Raw genomic sequence first — 16,207 nt, forward strand, 5'->3', positions numbered from 1 at the left:
GCTCCAAAGGAAAAAATTTGAGAGGGTCGAAAATTTTGGATATAAAAGTAGCTAAGAAAAGACGGCCTAACATCCTCCTAAATCAACTTAAACACTATGTAAACTTAGGCAGACTAGGAGCAAGTTCTAGAAACATATACATGCATACAGATAAATCACACAAGAAAGAATTTAAGGCTCAAATCTCACAAGGTATAAGCACGATTCAAGGTGAACAAGCAATTCACTAATTATGCACCTTTTCACCAAACCATCATATCAAAACGTTAAGCCACACTTAAACATAAATGGAATATAATATCATTGGCAACTCGGTCTAATGTGTCCCTAAGCATGCGTGTTTCTAAGTTCTTCATGTTATGTTCATGACATGGATTCAAGAAAACATTTTTAGAACACAAAAATCTCCTACGGGATTTTGAAAAATTAAAGCAAAAACAAACAAAAAGAAAACCCTAAACTCACGGTCCACCACTTCATCCCCCCAAACTTATTTACAACAAAGTGTAAAATAAGTTTGTAGAGTCGGTAGGGACGTGAGTATACTACTGAAAAAAAAAACGTACCCTAAAAAATTTCGCGTAGAGGTTGAGCGGGGCGAAAATTCGAAGAATTTCGAAAAATCGCGCTGGAAAATTGTGCCCAGGTGGCGGTCCGCCGCAGCTGTTCGGCGGTCGCCGTACGTCAAAGATGCTTTCCAGCGTTCAGGTGGCGGACCGCCGCAGCGCTTGCGGCGGTCGCCACGGAGAGGTCAGATCCTGCGAAAATTTTTGCAAAGCACAAAATTAAACCAAAACCAAAAATACTTAAAATTAAAGCAAAAATTGTTGGGTTGCCTCCCAACAAGCGCTCCTTTAAAGTCATTAGCTTGACTTTTACCCCCCTTTTTTCACTCCTTGGTTGGCTCTTCGAGACCAACCTCTTCATCTAACACTTTGTCTGCACTGTAATACTTCTTAACACGGTGACCATTTGCTTGAAACAACTGTCCATCCGGGGCTAGTAACTCAACTGTTCCACTATCATAAATTTTCTTGATCATGTATGGACCAGTCCACTTGGACTTCAACTTCCCGGGAAACAAAGATAGTCTCGAGTTATGCAACAAAACCACATCCCCCAAGGTGAGCTCTCTCGGACTGATCATCCTATCATGATAAGCCTTCATTCGCTCCTTGTAGATGGATGAACTATCATAAGCCTCCATTCGAAATTCGTCCATCTCGTTAAGAAAAAGACGTCTTTCCTCACCGGCCTTTTGAAAATCTTGATTCAACTTCTTGATTGCCCAACACGACCTGTATTCCATCTCAAGAGGCAAATGGCATGACTTCCCAAACACAAGTTGATAAGGAGACATACCTATGGGACCCTTGTAGGCAGTGCGGTAAGCCCATAACGCATCTTCTAACCGAAGTGCCCAATCTTTTCTGTTCACACTCACCGTCTTTTGAAGAACCGACTTGATCTCTCTGTTTGCTAACTCCGTTTGTCCATTCGCCTGCGGATGGTATGGAGAAGTGACCCTATGCTTGACTCCATATTTGTCCAACACGTTGTCTAACCATCTATTGTTGAAGTGAGATCCTCCATCACTAATGAGGGCACGAGGAGTACCAAACCTGCAAAAAATATTCTTTCTAACAAAAGCAGTAACCACTTTAGAATCGTTAGTTCTGGTTGGAATTGCTTCCACCCATCTAGAAACATATTCTACTGCAAGTAAGATATATTGGTATTCTCCTGATTTTGGGAATGGTCCCATAAAATCTATCCCCCATACATCAAACAATTCCACCTCAATAATGGTATTCATAGGCATCTCCTTCTTCTTAGTGATTCCCCCCGTGCGCTGACATTCATTACATTGAAGAACAAAACTAGCAGAGTCGCGGAATATGGTGGGCCAATAGAAACCGCTTTGCAAAATCTTTATTGCGGTCCTTTGCACACCAAAATGTCCTCCAGTAGGGGATGAATGACACTTCTCAACAATGGCCGCCCAATCCTCTTGAGGTACACACCTCCTAAGTATAGTATCTGCACATCTTTTAAACAAGTAGGGCTCATCCCAAAAATAAGATCGTACATCTCTATAAAATTTCTTTTTCTGATAAGGAGTGATATCAGGAGGATGTACCTTGGCTGCCAAATAATTGACAATATCAGCGTACCATGGGAAAGTGGCTTGAGTGAAAAACAGATGTTCATCGGGAAAATCCTCGTTGATTTCATGTGATAAGTCTTCTCCTTCCACCGGATGTTCCAATCGCGACAGATGATCGGCCACAACATTTTCACACCCTTTTCTGTCTCTTATCTCAACATCGAATTCCTGAAGTAACAAAATCCATCGAATGAGCCTGGGTTTTGCTTCTTTCTTTGCGAACAGATGCCTTATAGCTGCATGGTCAGTATAAACAATAGTTTTAGTCCCCACAAGATAAGCTCTAAATTTATCAAAAGAATACACGATAGCAAGCATCTCCCTTTTGGTAGTCGTATAATTAGCTTGAGCAGAATCTAAAGTTCTACTAGCATAATAAATGACTCTAAAAATCTTGTTCTTCTTTTGTCCCAAAGCTGAGCCAACTGCAACATCACTTGCATCACACATAATCTCGAATGGTTGACTCCAATCTGGGGTAATGAGGATGGGAGCGCTCACTAGAGCTTTCTTCAAGGTCTCAAAAGCCTGCAAGCAATCAGAAGTAAAATCAAATTTCACCTCTTTCTCAAGCAATTTACAAAGAGGTTCAGAGATTTTTGAAAAATCCTTGATGAATCTCCGGTAGAAGCCAGCATGTCCTAAAAAACTTCTTACTCCCTTCTCATTGGACGGAGGTGGGAGCTTTATGGCTGCAATTTTTGCCCTGTCGACTTCTATACCTGCAGAGGACACTTTATGTCCTAGAACTATACCTTCTTTCACCATAAAGTGACATTTTTCCCAATTGAGAACTAGGTTAGTTTCCACACATCTCTGCAAAACCTTAGCCAAATTTTCAAGACAATGATCATAGGATTTGCCATATACCGAAAAATCATCCATAAAAACCTCCATTACTTTCTCAATTAAATCATGAAATATAGCCATCATACATCTCTGAAAAGTAGCGGGAGCATTACATAGTCCAAAAGACATTTTTCTATACGCATAAATACCATAAGGACATGTAAAGGCAGACTTATGTTGATCCTCGGGAGCAATAGCAATTTGATTATAACCAGAATAACCATCAAGAAAACAGTAATAATCATATCCCCCTAATCTATCAAGCATTTGATCAATAAAAGGTAAAGGAAAATGATCTTTCCTAGTGGCTGCATTTAACATCCTATAATCAATGCATACTCTCCATCCTGTAGCTACTCTAGTGGCTATCATCTCTCCATTCTGGCCAGGCACTACAGTCATCCCCTCTTTCTTAGCTACTACCTGCGTAGGACTTACCCATTCACTATCAGATATTGCATAGATAATCCCTGCATCTAGTAACTTTATTACCTCTTTTCGTACTACATCTTGCATGATAGGATTAAGTCTACGTTGGTTTTGCACACGAGGTTTATGCCCTTCCTCAAGTAAAATTCTATGCATGCATGTGGTCGGGCTAATCCCCCTTAAATCACTAATAGACCATCCTATGGCAGACCTATACTTATTTAACACACACAAAAGCTTTTCACACTCCTCTTCATTCAATGCAGCGGACACCACAACTGGAAAAATGTTACCTGGCCCTAAGAATGCATACCTGAGATGTTCGGGGAGCGGCTTTAGCTCCACCATTGGTGGTCCCCGTGGTTTTCCCACTGCTAGCCTTCTTTCTTCCTCTTCTTCGGGGGTACGCAATGGCAAAAATGCATTTCCCTTTTGAGGAATTCTCTCCGGTAGCGCTTCCATTTCTGTCACCACTGCACAAACATTTGCATCACAAGATGATAAATCAGCATTAGGAGTAAATGAATTTATGAGACAAGATTCAAGAGGATCCTGGGTTTGATGATAAGTGACTTCTACTTCTCCCACACGGTCGGTAACGATTTGTATGACACTGCATTCTTGATAGCCTTCTGCCCCCTCCTTTCCATGGAATTTCAGTGCACCGTAGATGTTAAATGTGATGCTTTCATCGTTCAACTTCAATGTCAGCTCTCCCTTTTGTACATCTATCATGGCTCCGCCAGTGGCTAAGAATGGTCTTCCAAGGATCAAAGGCACCTTCTTGTCTTCCTGCATATCCAACACAACGAAGTCAGCAGGAAAAATAAACTCTCCCACTCTTACCAAGACATCTTCCACTATCCCCATTGGTGTTGTTGTGCTACGATCTGCCATTTGCAACGTGATTGAGGTGGGACGGATACTATCAACGTCGAGTTTCCTGTAAAATGATAAAGGCATCAAATTAATACTGGATCCTAAATCACATAACGCCTTACCTTTCACATCATTCCCTAAAACACAAGATAATGTAAAACTCCCTGGATCTTTGTGCTTGGTGGGTAATCCTTTTTGAATGATAGCACTACAGCTCTCCGCTAGGCCCACTGTCTCGTACTTCCCCCACTTTCTCTTCTTTGCCACCACATCTTTCAAAAATTTGGCGTAATTGGGCATTTGTTGAAGGGCTTCTACCAGTGGAATGTTGATGTGGACTTTGCTCATTGCTTCCAAGAACTTGGTAAACTGAGCGTCAAGCTTCTTGCTCTTCAATCGTTGAGGATATGGAATGGTGACACTGCTTTGTGGTAGAGCATCTGCTTGCTGTTTATCGGCCGGCGGACCGCCGCGATGCGGCGTGGCGACCGCCGGGTCTTCAGCAACGCCAATTCCAGAATCTTCCTCGTCCTGTTGGTGTGTACGCGGCGGGTCGCCGTGTTGGAATGCGGCGGGCCGCCGCACATCATCGACAGACAAGGTACCAGGTGGTTTTTCTGTTTCTCTTCCTCTCCTGACCAGGTCTCCTGCCTCCGGAGGTTGATATGTAGTCCCGCTGCGTAGCTGCACCGCGTGACATTTTCCTTTCGGATTTATTTCTGGCAGGCTAGGAAGCGACCCTGGAGTGTGCCTGTTTCCTATGGTTGTGGCTAAGATCCCAAGGTTGAATTCCAACATCCCGACTTGAGTAGCGAGGTTTGCCAACCCTCTTTCCAAGGCGCTGGTATTTCTTTCCAAATTCTCCAACCTTTTGTTCGTCACCTTTCTATGGTTGAGAACCTCAGTAATGCAAACTTCTAACAGAACCTCCCAATTGGAGCGGGGTTGATCCTCCATACCTGCACATGTTTCATAATCATTAGAACAGTACTCTTGTGCATCATAGGAGTAATCAGAACAGTCTGGGACATAGTGCGATCCCCCATGCTGCTCATCAAAATAACCACATGGATTTCCTACGCCTGCAGGAAAATCCATTAAAACAAAAAGAAAAATAAAAATAAAAAAAATGAAAGCGATTAAAATCCAAAGTAGTAAAATTATCTGTTTGAAGATATCACTCCAAAGTGAATTGTCTTCCCCGGCAACGGCGCCAAAAACTTGATGCACTTTTTATTTGCACTATAAATACCTGCAAGTATACAAAGTAGGTATAGTATAGCAAAAGGTTAGTACCGGATATCGAACACGGGGAAGACGTACACAAAGTGTCTATCTCCTACTAGAACTCAATTACTATCTGGAGAAACAAGAATTTTTTTTTTTGAAAATTTTTGAAAACAGAAAATATTAAAAGCAGTAAACAACTAAATGCAAGCAAATCACGGAGAGAAAAGTATAGAGATAAGGGAATTCCAGGGATGTGCTTTCACTTTTATGGTTATACAAATTCCAAACTACAATACCCTAGCACAGTTAATACTTTGAAAGGACGAGTCACCTAGCTTATGCTCATGCGATACAAACGTTGATTACTAACATTAGGGTTGTCAATCCTAATACGTAACTCCAAAAAGCTCCTAAGACCCTTGAAAAGTCATCACTCTCAATTAACAATGCCGTTTTAAAGGAAGCTAACTGTAGTGTCTACTAAGTGGATCTAACTCGCTAGAACTCTGTCACAGTTATGAAGCAAGTTATATTAAATCATACATAATTGTGTCACTCAATTACGAAGCATCATGATTAACTTAGGGAAGAAACAAAGTAAAAACAAAACGGATATTAAATAGAAAACGGAATTGTATAACCAAAGTTGCTACTAACACATCCCTAGAATCCTATGAGTTTAGTTACACATAATTGAATAAACTAAAAACATAGATTGAAGGGAAAACAATTTGAACATAAAACTAAAGCAAATAAAACCCGTAGGTAGAATCCTTGTCGTTCTTGATGTTCTTGAAATCCTTCTCCAACTCCTTGCACAATTGAAGTACTCTAGCTTTTGATCTCTATGAATATTGCAAGTAGTAACTCTCTTTCTCTATGAATGTGTTCTCCCTCTTTTGATGAAGCTTGAGGTCCTATTTATAGGGGAAAATTATTCCTCATCATAGAAGGAAAAGAACTTCAAAATTTGGTAAGTCTTGGAGCAAATCTAGGGCTGGTCGGATTCGCCGCCTTTCTCCGGCGGGCCGCCGCACCTTGGCCGGCGGTCGCCGCGTTGGAGTCCAGAGACTCTGACCCTTCGGTGGCGGACCACCACATGTCCTCTGGCGGTCGCCGGGCGAGACTCTTCTCCTAGCGTAAATTTCCGAGGCGGACCGCCACATGGCTCTGACCGCCGGGCGCCGGCGGTCGCTGGTCGCCGTCTGACTCCAGATTTCTAGACTATGTGTTTTTACTCCCCTTTTCGGCTCAAATATGCACATTTCTCACAAAACACGTCAAAATACCAAAATGTATAAAATATGCAAATAATGGACATGTAGAGTGATTTTGATAGTAAAAACGGACCAAATAATGGCCTTAAAACAGTGCAAAATCCGAGCGTATCAAGTAGACGCTACAGTTAGCTTCCCTTAAAACGGTACTGTTAATTGAGAGTGAAGACTTTGCAAGGGTCTTAGGAACTTTTTGGAGTTACGTGTTAGGATTGACAACCCTAATATTGTAATCAACGTTTGTATCGCATGAGCATAAGCTAGGTGACTCGTCCTATCAAAGTAATAATTGTGCTAGGGTATTGTAGTTTGGAATTTGTATAACCATAACTGTGAAAGCACATCCCTGGAATTCCCCTTATCTCTATCGTTTATCTCTGTGTTTTATTTGCATCTAGTTGTTATTTCCTTTCTATTATTTTCTGTTTTCAAAATTTTCCAAAACTTTCGATTCTCCAGATAGTAATTGAGTTTTAGTAGAAGATAGACAGTCTATATTTGTTTACCCCATGTTCGATATCCGGTACTGACCTTTAGCTATACTATATATACTCTGTATACTTATAGGTTTATTTAGTGCTAAAAAATAGTGCATTGGGAGCGTATGAGAAGCTTCAGATTCCATCATGAAAAGACAATATATTTTAATATTAGTACTACTTAATAGTTAATGAAGTTTCCTACTAAAGCCATTACAATACCAAAATACAAGAAAAGAGACATTAGATCAATAGTTATACCAAAATATATTAGCCGAATAAGTATTGCTCCTAATTCTACAACCACATACACTATATTTTTCTCATTTTGCTTAATTATTTTTCTGTTTCCTATTTTAGCTACTGTCTCATTGCTCCTATTTTAGCTATTGTACAATATATTAGCTGAATAAGTATGGCACCATTAGTCATCAATCAAATAGTTAAAAACCCCTTCATGTAAATATGGCAGTAAGTTCAATGCTTTTTTTTTCTGCACATCACAAAAAGTTTTCTCATCATCATATCCTAAAATAAGCAAAATAGAAATAAAAACTAGCATACATAGTACTCAAAGTGTGGATACACAAAATTGCAGAATTATTAAATCAACTACAAAAAAATATAAAAGTTTTTTCTCTTCCATTCAATAAACCTTGTCTAAAAAACTGAAGAATCATTAAATCAAGTTCAAAAGGAGAACTTTTGTACTCCTTCTATCCCATAAAAGATGTCACACTTGTGGGACGGCACGGCATTTTAGGAGGTTTTATTTTGTGTGTTAAATGGAGAGAAAAAATATATTTTTTATAATAATGTTAGAGAAAACTTTTTTCAAAAATGGAAACGTGACATCTTTTGTGGGACAAACTAAAAAGGAAAGTGTGACATCTTTTGTGGGACGGAGGGAGTACAAGTTTATAGCAGCAACAGCCAACAACACATACCCACTTCACACCCATTAATTCATTCCTAAATCCGCACAAACAACCCAATGAATTAGACAAAATTGCCAAAAAAGATAAAAATTAAATTCACTACCAATTATGTATAATACTTACCAATATTATACGAGAAAGAGAGAGATTCTATGAATCTGCTGCGGCGGGCGGCGGTGGAGGAATGTTGCGGCGGACGGCGGTGGTGGAGTGAATCAGCTGTGAGTCGGCCGGTGGTGGAGTGCTGCGGAGAAGTGGTGGTGGATACGTAGAGTGCTGCTGCGGCGGAGTGGAGAATTGAGATTTAGAATTAAGGTTATTGGCTGCTTTACGCCTTTACTCTTTAGTTTTGAAAATATATGTTAAATAAATTTTAAGCCTAAACCCATTAGTATAATTTTAAAAATAAAATACTTTAAATATATATAATTATTAACGGTATATACCGCAAAATTACCGTAATTTTGCGGTATATACCGTAATTGCGGTATGATGCGTTATAATGCGGTATACCGCGGTATGTGCAAAATTCATACCTTTGTTGTGCCTTAATCTATCGGTAAGGTATCATACCGTACCGAAAAGTGCGGTATACAGAAAATTAGGTATTTTCGGTATTTTTTTGATATGGTAAGTGTGGTATTTCGGTATTTTGGTATATTTTGCCAGCCCTAGACCTGACTGAAATTGTGGCATGGCCAAAGGGTATTCAATGTAAATACCCTAAAATAAACTATGTGTGTTATTTTTTACCCAAAAATATTGTAACTGTAATGAAATGGCCCAAAAATAATTACTACGACCTAAGATTAATCGGAGGAATGAAGTAATTCTTACGAGATCAAGAGCTCTACTAACATTGCTTACCATTGAGATATGTTGAATGAGGTCAGCGACAGGTCAATAAGAGCATCTCCAATAGCGGCTAGACGATTCGCGTCGCTAGCCGGTCGGCTAGCCGAACTATTGGAAACGGCCAGCCGCGAATCGGCGAAAAAATCGGCGTGGGCTAGCCGATTTGAGGGCGCTGGCCGCCATTGTGGCGAGCCGATCGGCCAGCGATCGGCCAGCGCTATTTTTTAATTTTTTTATGCATTTTTTTTAATTTATTGCATTTTTTTAATGTATTTTTTATGCATTTTTGTTATTGCATTTTTAATATATTTTTTTTATGAATATTTTTAATTATGTAATTTTAAAATAGGCACACAGAAGACGGGCTAGACCCAAAACAAAATTAAGACCTAAAACAGAAACATGTCATAACGTCGGGCAGCGAGACCCCCGTTCGGCTAGCGGCAAAGTATAACGGATTCAAGGCATACTAACCTTTTTTAATGTATTTTTTTAATAAATTAATGAGGAGTAGAGTGGGGCGGTGGCTCGTGTGTGGAAGCCCAAATTTTTTTTATTATGTAATTTTTTTGATTTTTAGTTAATGTACTTTTTTTATTTAAATAAAATTAACGAATTTTTCCCGTATATGTGTCATAAATTTAATTCCGTATTTTGTGTTTAATTCCATAAATGTAGTTGTTTTTTAATTATTTTTATTGCAGCTGGCCTAAGGCTAGCCTATTTGAGTAAAATGCTGATGTGACAGGTGAATTTTTAGTACTGATGACGTGGCAGAAAAAGAGAGTGGCTGACCTATGGCTGACTATTATACTTAAAAAAACAAATCTTTTTTATTTTGACATAGATTTTGAAATTACTAGACTTTTTCGCCTCAAATATGTTGTATTCGAATCCAACATGCTCAATGCAAAAGATAGTCCAACATATACCTAAAACTCTAAATTCCATAACACACTTGGATTGAAATTGGACTCAAAAACTTGTTTCAGTAACGAATCAAACATTTCCTTATTTCCATTTTCCAAATAAATACTCCCTCTGTCCCATTAAAAATGCAACGTTTTCCTTTTTTGGTTGTCCCATTAAAAATGAAACGTTTCCTTAAATGGAAACAACTCTATCTCTACTTTTTCATCTCTCTTACTTTACTCTCTTTTCATTAACTCACAAAACAACACTACATAAAATCCCGTGCCGATTCTCAAATGTTGCATTTTAAGTGGGACGGAGGGAGTACAAGTTACATAAAATGTAGCCTCGTAATTTTTGAAGAATGAAATTTGAAAACCTTTCAAATTGTACATTGTTTTAGTTTTTTTTTTTTTGTTTTTTTTTTTTACTATTTTCAATAGGAATCATAGTCTCAACTCTCAATCGAAATCCAGTTGCTGTGTACTAAATCATTTCTTTGTAATGAAGTTTGGCAGCAATTAAATTCCAAATAAATTGATGTTATTGTTAAAAAATACTAGTACTCCATATTAATGTGGGAGGAGAGAGTTTGCCAGGCCCTGGAATGGTGCGCCCTGTAATTGAAGATCCTGAATCCCAAATCTCCATCGCCTTCTTCTCCAAAATAATATCTGTATATTTATTGATTCCAGTTTATTGTATCACTCTCTTTATTAGTATAAAAAATATAAGGATAAAGATAATGATATATTACCTGAAAATTGAAGGAGAAGAGTGAGAGAGAGCGAAGAGGTGTTTACTTTAAAGCCCTGGATAGTTGAAAAAAGTTGACTTGTGGAGGAAATGAAGCTCAAAATAGTCCACCAGAATCAGGACAGCCGCGTCGGAGGTGAGGACCAGGAGATGAAGAAGGAAGCGGTGGAGACGGCGCAGATTCGCGAGGATCGGGTTCCTCATTTTGATCCGCTCCTTGTTACCGTGAGTTTTCCCAACTTTATGCTGCTGTCGATGTTTTTGCTCCTGTTAATGTATCAGATCTGGTGATGTTTGTTTGATTTAGGGCAAGAGGAAGAGGAAGCCGAAGGAGCTGATCGACGAGATTTCGCCCAATTTTGTGCGGAGGAGGAAGAGTTTCTCTTCGTCGAAACCGAAAGATGTGAGAGTCCCCCCCGTTTTCATATGGTAGAGTGGTTTGAAGTTCAATTGCAGATTCGGAGTGAATTGGTTTTGCTGATTAATAGTTTTAGGGTTTTCTGTTGATTTACAGCTTTTAATTTCACCTGTTTTGATCAGAGAAGATGATATTTTAGCAGACTTTGTTATAGCCTCTGAAGATAGTAAAGGAACTCAATTTTCTAATATTAGGAACTCCAATTGTGATTTGTGATAACTCCATGCTAATAATAGTTCATTATGATGATGCATCTTGCTCTACCCTTTGCACATTATGTGCTATGAAAATTTAGCTGTCAGAGGCGAATGCATTATTCTTGAAATTTTGATCTCGTGGGATGTGAATTCTGTTCGCTAATCTCTGAACTTACGTGGAAATTGTTGAGCAGGGTGTTCCTGAAAGTGGAAGATCATCGCGGAGGTTAGTTCAATACATGAAAACTGCACAAATCTTCTAAAGAAAGTGCTTGCTAACACTCATCTTCTCTTTTGGGGCAGTAAAGGAGATGGTGATGGGTCAAACAGTGCTGTCCAAATCAAGTCGCCTACCATGATCCGAGCTGAGGAATTCCTGTTGAGTTTGAGTAGTGACCAGCCTTCTTTCATGAAATCATTAGTGAGATCACATGTTGCCAGCTGTTTCTGGATGGTATGTCTGGAGCTGTGTCGTCGTTAGGCCTTGAATGTTTTTGTTCATTAGCATTTTACACCTTCTATTTGCATTACCATTTCTGTGCAGGGTCTTCCTGGGCCATTCTGTAAGATACATTTACCTGGCAATGACATTGAAGTTATTATTGAAGATGAAAATGGTGAAGAGTTTCCAATTAAGTATATCGCAAACAAGACAGGTCTAAGTGCTGGATGGAGAAAGTTTGTTGCTGGAAACAAATTGGTCGAAGGAGATGTTTTGATCTTCCAACTTATTGGGCCCTGCCGGTTTAAGGTGATGCAGTCAGGCACTGTTTCATTGCAATTTAGCTTTTATATTCTCATATCCCTACTATGTATGTGACATTTATCACTCAACTGCTGCCAATTGTTGCTAGGTACCCTTTCCTAACTGAGTCAGTTATTCTATTCCTTTATTTTGAAGCTGCGCCCCACTACTGTTACAATATCTTCATATCCAAAAGAGCAACTTTAACATTTTTCCTTTTATGAACAAGCATACCAATAATGTTCTCAAATTGTCTCACCTTTAAATTGTGACTGCTGTCTAGAATAAAGCAATATTCCTCTAGGTGTTTAAAGTAAGTGTACCATACAGGGTTGATGAATTCCAATTAATATAAATAAGTCCATTAGCAGAAACTATTATAGTTGAACATTTGTTGTCCTAAAACTGATCTATCTACTGCAGAATGAGAAATGTATTCCGATTACCGTGGCAGGTGGTCAATACTATTTGTTGTATTCTCATAGATCCTTTTGTCTTTGCATATTCTCTACTAAATATTTCCTCCCTGGTGCTATTAATAATCCAACTTCAGCATTTTGGTAGTTATTATGATTCTAATATTGTCTTCTCATCTTGTAGGTATACGTAATAAGAGCAAATGATATGAATGAAGTTGATGGTGCTCTTAGCCTTCTAATTTTGGATTCACAAACAAAGCAAAATGATGCAGGTTTGCGGTTAATTTTCTTTTTTTGTTTCGTTTAAATTATCTTCCTATGGTGGCTCTTATTCTTTTCTTGTGAGCTGGATGTTAAAATAATCTGAACTTCAAATACTGAAGCAGCTGTGGATGCTCAAAGCAAGACCAAGAGACGTCCGAAATCTCTTCCCATAATGGTCGTGCAGAAGAAGAAGCAAAAGGCAGGTCCGGTAGGACCCCAAAATGGTCTGCTAGAGGAACATTCTGGAAACGATAGTGATGAGGTTGCTTCTGAAGTCTTAGAGGGTGCCAAGTTATCCGGATCTTTTCATTTCAAAGATGTAAAAACTATCGAGGAATTTCACATTGTGGTGAATGGAGTATGCATCGACTCTGACCTTCCAGAAGACATTCACAGAAAATACTACGAACTCTGCTGCAGCAAGAATTCATTTCTTCACGACCGACTTCTTCCAGGCCTCTACAGCAAGCTAGCTGCTGGTATGATTGTCGAAACTATAAACATTATTGATTCCATACGCGGGTGCAATCCGAACACCCCAAGGAAGGATTTTGAAGTATGGGAAAAGTCTCTGAGGTCCTTCGAGCTTCTGGGCTTGAACGTGGGATTCATACGATCTCGTCTACGTGAATTGCAAAAGTTGGCTTTCGAGACGGAAGACAGCTCAGAGATAAGAAGGTTCTTGGAAGTGCAGAAGGAGCAAAGCAGAATCAAAGATGAGATTCAGGAGCATGAAGCAAAGATTGTGGAACTGAGAGAAGTTTCTGCGAAATGTGATGAGGAAATAGAGAAGTTAAGGAGTAAGAAAGAGAGCTTTGAGCTCAAGTTTCAAGTAGAGGTTGACGCACCTTGGTAATATTGTATTAGGCGGCGTGTAAATTAGCAACTTTGCTTCTGAGACAGACTAGTACAGTATATTAGTTAGCATTGCTATTTGCTCGCTCTCTAATATAGATTAAATCTTTTTGTTCTTCTAGTTATCTAGTACATCCAGTTATATAGTAGTATAAAAATATGACTCAAAATTTAGTCTTGGTATTGTTTTAATTAGTTATTGGTGGGTTATTTGTTTTTGTGTATCTTTAGGTGCAAATGTTTCTAATTGCACTTAGTATTACTCTCTCCATCTTCGTCTGATTGGATGTATTAATTGAAGAGAGACGGTTATTAAAAATAGAAATGTGTCACTTTGATTGAGATATTAGTACTTAAAAGTTAAAAGAAAAGTGTCACGGAGGGAGTATTTGTTATTTTAGCCATTTTTAGAGCTAAGATTCCTTGTATGAACTTGCAAACTACTCCACTACATATAAATTTCCATCGATCTCGAGTAAAGTGATGCATGCTTTTTGGACACGTAAATTAAGAAAATAATAAGATCACATTCCATGAATTTAAGCTTGAAAAGAACCGATTTTTTTGGCGCCTTGGTGTATGGATGAGAGGATGGTACTTGGAGCTCCCATTTTCACCTGGACAGGTGATGGATTGCTTCAATGATGTTAGAAGTTGGCCAAACTTAAGGGCTATTTATGGAGGTTAACTGTTTTGATCTGCTTTGTTGACGAGTTGAAGCAAGACTTGCTTTTTCTACGCTCTCTCCCTGGACTGAAGTGGTACCCTTTTCTGCCTCTAGTTTACTACTTGTTGCTTGCTTGATTGCATGTTCAATGGCTGCCCCCTTCTTTCTTGTTTTTTGTGTTGCTTGGCTACACTTTTTTTTTTATGTTTCTTTTGGGTGTTGTGTTGTGTCGTGTCCTTGTATGCCTTGGTTGTTTTTTTTGTTTTGTTTCGTTCTGTTTGAGTACACTGTGTTGTCTGGAGTAGCTTGTTTGGGGGCAGGTTTTTTTTTGTCGTTGTTTCTCTTTAGCTCGTCATTAATAGTTAATTTTTGCTAAGAAAATGTATCATTTATAATGGGATGTTTCAATAAAGAATGTGAATCAATTATCTTATAATGAGTGTAGTAATAAAACTTATACTAGTATAAAAGATCATCGCCTTTATCTTATGGTAAACATCTTAAATACATATATGTATTAAGGAGTGTTATAATGCTATTTTTTTTTAAATTGTTAACTCATCAACACATTGTATTAAAAATGTCAACACGATCACATTAAAATGTCAACGCAAATTTGTGTTGACATTTTAATATATTGGGTTGACATTTTAAATATCAATGTCAACAAAGTGTATTAAAATACTACAACTAAGTTTATGTCGATATTTCAATGTTATTGTGTTGATATTTTTAATATACTGCATGGATGAGTTAGCAACTTAAGAGAGTTAGCAACTTAACAGAGTTAGCAACGGATCACTCCTCTACATGTGTATTTACGTGGGATTTGAGAGAAATTATGTCACAATTACGGGGAAATATGTTGGTGGATTTAACATAATCGGAAAATACGTGAGGCCTAGAAAGGTAAGATTAACATTGTGAAAGAAACTAGAAGCAGAATCCGGCATTTGAAACAATTCTTTGTTTTGTATGCAATAAACTAGACTAATAAGCAACAAATATAAGTAGGGATGTTAATCCCGTCTGAAATCAACAACATAGTATAAATAGATTGAGAAAAAATGGCATGAATGTTGTAGTTTTATATTCAATCCACAACTTTGCACAAGGGACGTAACCTTCTTCACAACAACAAAAATTATTTACAACAGATATTACAAGCTTTTTTAGGATAGTTATTACAAGCTTTTAATTACCAAAAGATTGAAATACTTCTCAATTTCCATTGGAACAAAATTATTTGTCCATGATAATCATGTAAGCACCTTAAACTTCATTACCATATCTGACAAACATGAATGACTCTTAGTTTTTGGGTACATTTATGCTTAGTTTTAAATGGTAAGTTATGCATTTGGTCTTAATTCTTTATTTCGGTGAGATTGTCATGCTTGGTTATCTATCTACTTTGATGATGCTATAGGAAAATTACTAATAGAACAAGCATAAAATGAAAAATAAATGGGTGGGACCTTGTTTTAACTCAGGAATAAATACGCTTAAAGACGACTTTAATTATTCGAACTCACTTAAACTGAATTATTTACTGTGCTAATTTTAGTGATTTATAAAACTTCAGGGCTACTTTTTGCTTTTGTTTCATAGAAGTGTTCGGTTTAATTTGTCTGCATGTTAAATATTCCAAAATTATCTTATACTATTGAATTGATCCATATTTAATTGAGATAAGAATACAAAACTCAAAAACGAATCATGGCAATGGATATCTCGATTCTCGCGTCGATGAAGAACGTAGTGAAATGTGATACTTGATATGAATTGCATAATCCCGTGAACCATCGAGTCTTTTAACGCAAGTTGCGCCCGAAGCCATTTGGGGTGAGGGTACATATGCATGAGCGTCA

At 38.1% G+C, this 16,207-nt stretch overlaps 2 protein-coding genes and 1 non-coding gene across 5 annotated transcripts; 2 read left to right on the plus strand and 1 right to left on the minus strand.

Annotated features, from left to right (window-relative positions):
* Window positions 1-889: 889 nt before the first annotated feature.
* Window positions 890-5,422, minus strand: LOC148927520 (uncharacterized). The gene is made up of 5 exons (XM_089056623.1): window positions 3,166-5,422; window positions 2,825-2,889; window positions 2,141-2,695; window positions 1,954-2,040; window positions 890-1,852 (listed from the first exon to the last, which is right to left on the minus strand). The coding sequence occupies exons 1-5, from the start codon at window positions 5,420-5,422 to the stop codon at window positions 890-892; spliced, it is 3,927 nt and encodes a 1,308-aa protein (XP_088912749.1).
* Window positions 5,423-10,538: 5,116 nt separating this feature from the next.
* On the plus strand, window positions 10,539-13,790 carry LOC125196412 (B3 domain-containing protein Os01g0234100-like). Of its 3 annotated transcripts, XM_048094915.2 has the most exons (8): window positions 10,539-10,691; window positions 10,786-10,996; window positions 11,079-11,174; window positions 11,581-11,612; window positions 11,690-11,840; window positions 11,931-12,137; window positions 12,732-12,822; window positions 12,934-13,790. In XM_048094915.2, exons 2-8 carry the CDS (start codon window positions 10,862-10,864, stop codon window positions 13,668-13,670), a joined length of 1,449 nt encoding a protein of 482 aa, XP_047950872.1. In that variant the 5' UTR covers window positions 10,539-10,691; window positions 10,786-10,861; the 3' UTR covers window positions 13,671-13,790. The 3 variants fall into 3 exon arrangements, with proteins under 3 accessions (XP_047950872.1, XP_088913848.1, XP_047950873.1); XM_089057722.1 differs by having other exon boundaries at window positions 10,551-10,996; XM_048094916.2 differs by having other exon boundaries at window positions 10,553-10,996; window positions 12,937-13,790.
* A 2,260-nt stretch (window positions 13,791-16,050) lies between these two features.
* On the plus strand, window positions 16,051-16,207 carry LOC125197689 (5.8S ribosomal RNA). The gene has a single exon (XR_007172219.1). It is a non-coding gene; the product is annotated as a 5.8S ribosomal RNA (ribosomal RNA).

The sequence above is a fragment of the Salvia hispanica genome, chromosome 4 (genome assembly GCF_029641045.1).
Source record: "Salvia hispanica isolate PSC_SH4W2 chromosome 4, Shi_PSC_v1, whole genome shotgun sequence".
Taxonomy (NCBI): Eukaryota; Viridiplantae; Streptophyta; class Magnoliopsida; order Lamiales; family Lamiaceae; genus Salvia; species Salvia hispanica.

Excerpts from the sequence above, each read along its gene's own strand:
- LOC125196412 (XM_048094915.2), top strand. The coding sequence starts at position 10,862 with ATGAAGCTCAAAATAGTCCACCAGAATCAGGACAGCCGCGTCGGAGGT. Across the intron at positions 10,997-11,078 it reads TTGATCCGCTCCTTGTTACC|GGCAAGAGGAAGAGGAAGCC; the intron begins GTGAGTTTTCCC and ends TGTTTGATTTAG. Across the intron at positions 12,823-12,933 it reads AACAAAGCAAAATGATGCAG|CAGCTGTGGATGCTCAAAGC; the intron begins GTTTGCGGTTAA and ends CAAATACTGAAG.
- LOC148927520 (XM_089056623.1), bottom strand. The coding sequence starts at position 5,422 with ATGGATTTTCCTGCAGGCGTAGGAAATCCATGTGGTTATTTTGATGAG. Across the intron at positions 2,041-2,140 it reads TCAATTATTTGGCAGCCAAG|ATACTATACTTAGGAGGTGT; the intron begins GTACATCCTCCT and ends AAAGATGTGCAG. Across the intron at positions 1,853-1,953 it reads CCCTACTGGAGGACATTTTG|CGCACGGGGGGAATCACTAA; the intron begins GTGTGCAAAGGA and ends AATGAATGTCAG.